Consider the following 3,640-nt stretch of genomic DNA (forward strand, 5'->3'; position numbering starts at 1 on the left):
CGCGGGGGCTCGCGCAGGGAGGGGAGCAGAGCCCCGAGGGCGCAGCCGGCCTTCCCCCGCCTCTTAGCGACCCCGTCGGAGCAGAGGTGGGGGAAAGGAAAGAGAGAGGGGGAAGGAAAAAACAAAGCCCAGCCAGCTGCAGCAGATTTCCACAGCACTTTTATTTGGGTGATTTGCTTGGCCAGCCTTCCCACGAGAGCTGCGTCGCAGCCACACACCCTTCTCCTCCCCCCGTGGGGTCTGATGCTTTCCCCATCCAAGGAGCATGTTCAACACAAACACTCGTGGCCGTCTCCAGCCTCCCCGCTGGCTGCACGCCTTACTCGCGAGCGCTAATCTCCGAGGGGGAGCCGGCCAGGAAAATAAATAAGTAACGTGGTCCCCAGCCTCCTTCAGCGGTAGCCGCTAGGAAATTCCCAGATAGGGATACACATACACATAATTTTTTTTTCCCTCCCCTCCCCTGTGCTTACAACGCCACACGCTGTCTCAACTCGGGAACAGCTCGCAAGAAATCCCCGACTCGCAGAGTTTCTTTTCTTGACACTTGACACGTTTTTCGGTGGAGCAAATCTGTCAGCGAGTGACAGCCCCCAGCTCCACCGCCTCCCTCCATCCAGCTGCATGACATCGAAAGCTCTTTTTAAGAGCGTACCCTAGCCCAGCAACCTGCTGGATGTGTCAGGAGACACTTGGTTGCAAAAGAAAATAATGGGCTTTCTTTAAATATAGCTGTTTGCTTCAAACCCAGCACCCCACGGCAGGGAAGCAGCCCAGCCCTGCCGTGCTCACCTGCAGGAGGGCTTCATGTCCCCCCTTCCTGCCCGGAGCTCCCCAGGGGCTGAGCACCTCTCCTGGCCCATGTGGGCTTTGTCCTGAGAGCCTGCTACTGCTTTTGTTCAGCTCCTGGGTCCTTTCTAGGCAAAAAGAGGCCCTGCAAAGCTGTCAGCTCTGTGGAGATCTGAAACTCCCCTTTCAATAGCCAAGATGGGCTTTGTAGCGCAAGGTGTCCGATTGTGGCGCGCGGTGACCTTAGGCCAGGAGCACCTCCTAATCCACCCCAGGGGTGTTTCACAGGAGGGGAGCCACCCCAAGCTGCTCATTGAGATTCGGCACACAAGGACTTGGGGGCAATATTTGGAGGGTGTCAGGCAGGGTCGTGTGACTGTACGAGGCAGGCTGAAGGGAGCAGTCTTGAATTCCACTCTCTCAGCCTGATCTTAAACTGTCCAAACCTCATTTCATGACAGAGCATCTCATGAGAAGATTAAATCCCATAATGCCAGCAGGAAGATTCTTTATCTAGATCTCTGTTTGCAAAAAGTATGATCCAGGAGACTGGAATGCAAAGAAGAGTTCCCCCAAGGCCTGAATTATTGTCACCAGAACAGAGGAGGGAGAGGCAGGGGTGGTAAAAGGGACATTGATAATGCGCTACAGCAAGTATTTAGAGCAAGCTTCTACATTTAAAATTCAAATACAGATCTTGAGTGCCTTGGAAAAGTGGCTCTGCTGTGCAAATAGTGCTTGGAAGGTCCTGGGTTTTTGGAGAGTATGTGTGTGAATTGGCACATAGGGTTTCTGCACCTGAACAAATAGGGAGGGGGAGAAAAGGGGGGGAAGAAGCTGGGAAAAAATGGAAGTGTCCTCTCTTCCAAGAGTGTCTGCATTTATTACATGAATCAGAATGACAATGCTGATCCTTTATTGGATTTTAATTAGAGAACCCAAACAAGCGCTGCTCAAAGAAGCAGATTTTCACACCTCTGCCAATTCACTGGCATGTTTGTAGAGCTGCTACACTACTACATCTATTCATCAAGTCCCTGAATATGCAAACAAAGCTCTAGCCAGACCTTTACTGCCAGCTTGTAGGAAGGTGTAGTTTACTAGCAGAGGCCTCCACATAAAGCACATAGCTTGTTTGTTGCCATGTCCTCCCTGAAGAGGGAGGCCTTGGAGATCTTGCTGCTTCATTTCTGAAGGAGAAGTGATAAAGTCATTAGCAAATCAATAACAGTCTGATTTTCACCCTTCCTGTCCTTCCTGAGAAAGTCATTAGGAGACACTACAAGGGCTTGTCTAAATCATAGGAATTTCAGTAGCAGCCACAGAGGCAAAATATAAAATCTGTCCATCTTTAGGAGCTAAATCAGCAGGTCTCTTAACTGGTATAGGGAGTAACTGGGAGAAAGCAGAGAAAGGCAAGGGAGGGATGGGGAATCTCAACATTTGCTACCATGACATAGTATGGGGTATCAACCAATATTTAAAAAACCAGAGTGGTTAGGAACAATACAAGTCCCTCTGTTAAGACAGAGATCAGCCTGGAACACAGCAGACTTTTTTTCCCACTACCCCACAGGCGGCTGAGCTTCCAAAAAATGATTTGCAAGAGAGACATATTCTCATTGCTACTCTTGCTTTCTTTAAGTCTGAGATTGTTCCTCTCAGTAGCCCAGGAAAGCAGCAACAGCTGCTCTAAACTCTGAGTAACTCCCAAGAACTAGAGGAGGAGGCATTTGCTTGGGCCTGGCACAGGTGTTGGGCTGCTCTGGGACCACATGCTCTGAGGCAGGGAAGATCACGCTTCTCCTAGGAGGGAGGGAGAGGTTTCTTTCTTTTTGAGAGAGGATTGAAGCAGAGTGCTGGAGATGCCAGGCAGGGGTGCTCTGAGTGTGGGATGTGCCTCGGTAGCCACCATGCTGAGCAGGAAGGCTGGAGGCAGCATGGGGGCTTGTGCAGCATTATGCAGGGGGATTTGGGAAATTTGGGTTGTTGCTTTGCAGTGGCAAAATTTGTGTGCAACCTGGGGCAAAGTCTCCTCCTGTTCTCTGCTGTTTGCTGCCCTAGATGTGCTCCTTGAGTAAGAGCTGATTGGGGACCCTGAGCATTGAGAGCACAGGCACTTGCTTAGAGAAGAAACTTTATGCCAGCAAAACCACTCGGCTTTGAAAGCCTGCAAGTTATCTGGCATCAGGTGTCAGTGCAGGGTAAACAGTAGCCAAATGGGAAGTTCTTCCAGAAGAGATTTTGTTCTGGAACAGTTTTCTCAGTGGAAATATTTTGGCTCATTTCCTTTATGAGACAAATCACTCTTGTAACTCCTAACCCAGAGAAGATTTTACACTGACTCGAATCTGGCAGGAAGGGGATTCTTACTTGACCCACTGAGTGCAAATGGGGCATGCTCATAGATGAGGGTGGAGGAATTTCAGAGGGGAGTCTGGCCGTGTCCTGAGCTTTCTTGGTGGGTTGGGGTGGCTGGGGAAGTGATAAGTTCCTGCATACCCCCATACCCCAGCCTGGCATGTGCCTCCTCTAACCCTGCTGTGCCTCTCTCCTTGCACAGAAAACTCTGTGGCGGCCAAATCCGGCGGTTGCTTCCCTGGCTCGGCCACGGTGCACCTGGAGAAAGGTGGGACCAAGCTAGTGAAGGACCTGAGGCCTGGAGACAGGGTGCTGGTGGCCGACACCGAAGGCCGTCTGCTCTACAGCGACTTCCTCACCTTCCTGGACCGCGAGGACGGCTCCCACAAGCTCTTCTACGTCATCGAGACCCGGCAGCCCCGGGCCCGGCTGCTGCTGACGGCCGCTCACCTCCTGTTCGTGGCCCCCCAGCAGAACCAGTCCGAGGCGG

General features: G+C 51.6%; 1 protein-coding gene across 1 annotated transcript in view; it reads left to right on the forward strand.

The window, feature by feature from the left end:
* SHH (sonic hedgehog signaling molecule) overlaps positions 1–3,640 on the forward strand; it is a 13,872-nt gene that overhangs the window by 7,441 nt on the left and 2,791 nt on the right. Inside the window, exon 5 of the mRNA XM_014309363.2 lies at positions 3,353–3,636. Within this exon, the coding sequence (XP_014164838.1) occupies positions 3,353–3,636 (284 nt within the window). The remainder of the gene's footprint in view (positions 1–3,352; positions 3,637–3,640) is intronic.

Source organism: Geospiza fortis, unplaced genomic scaffold (genome assembly GCF_000277835.1).
Source record: "Geospiza fortis unplaced genomic scaffold, GeoFor_1.0 scaffold282, whole genome shotgun sequence".
NCBI classification, from domain to species: Eukaryota; Metazoa; Chordata; class Aves; order Passeriformes; family Thraupidae; genus Geospiza; species Geospiza fortis.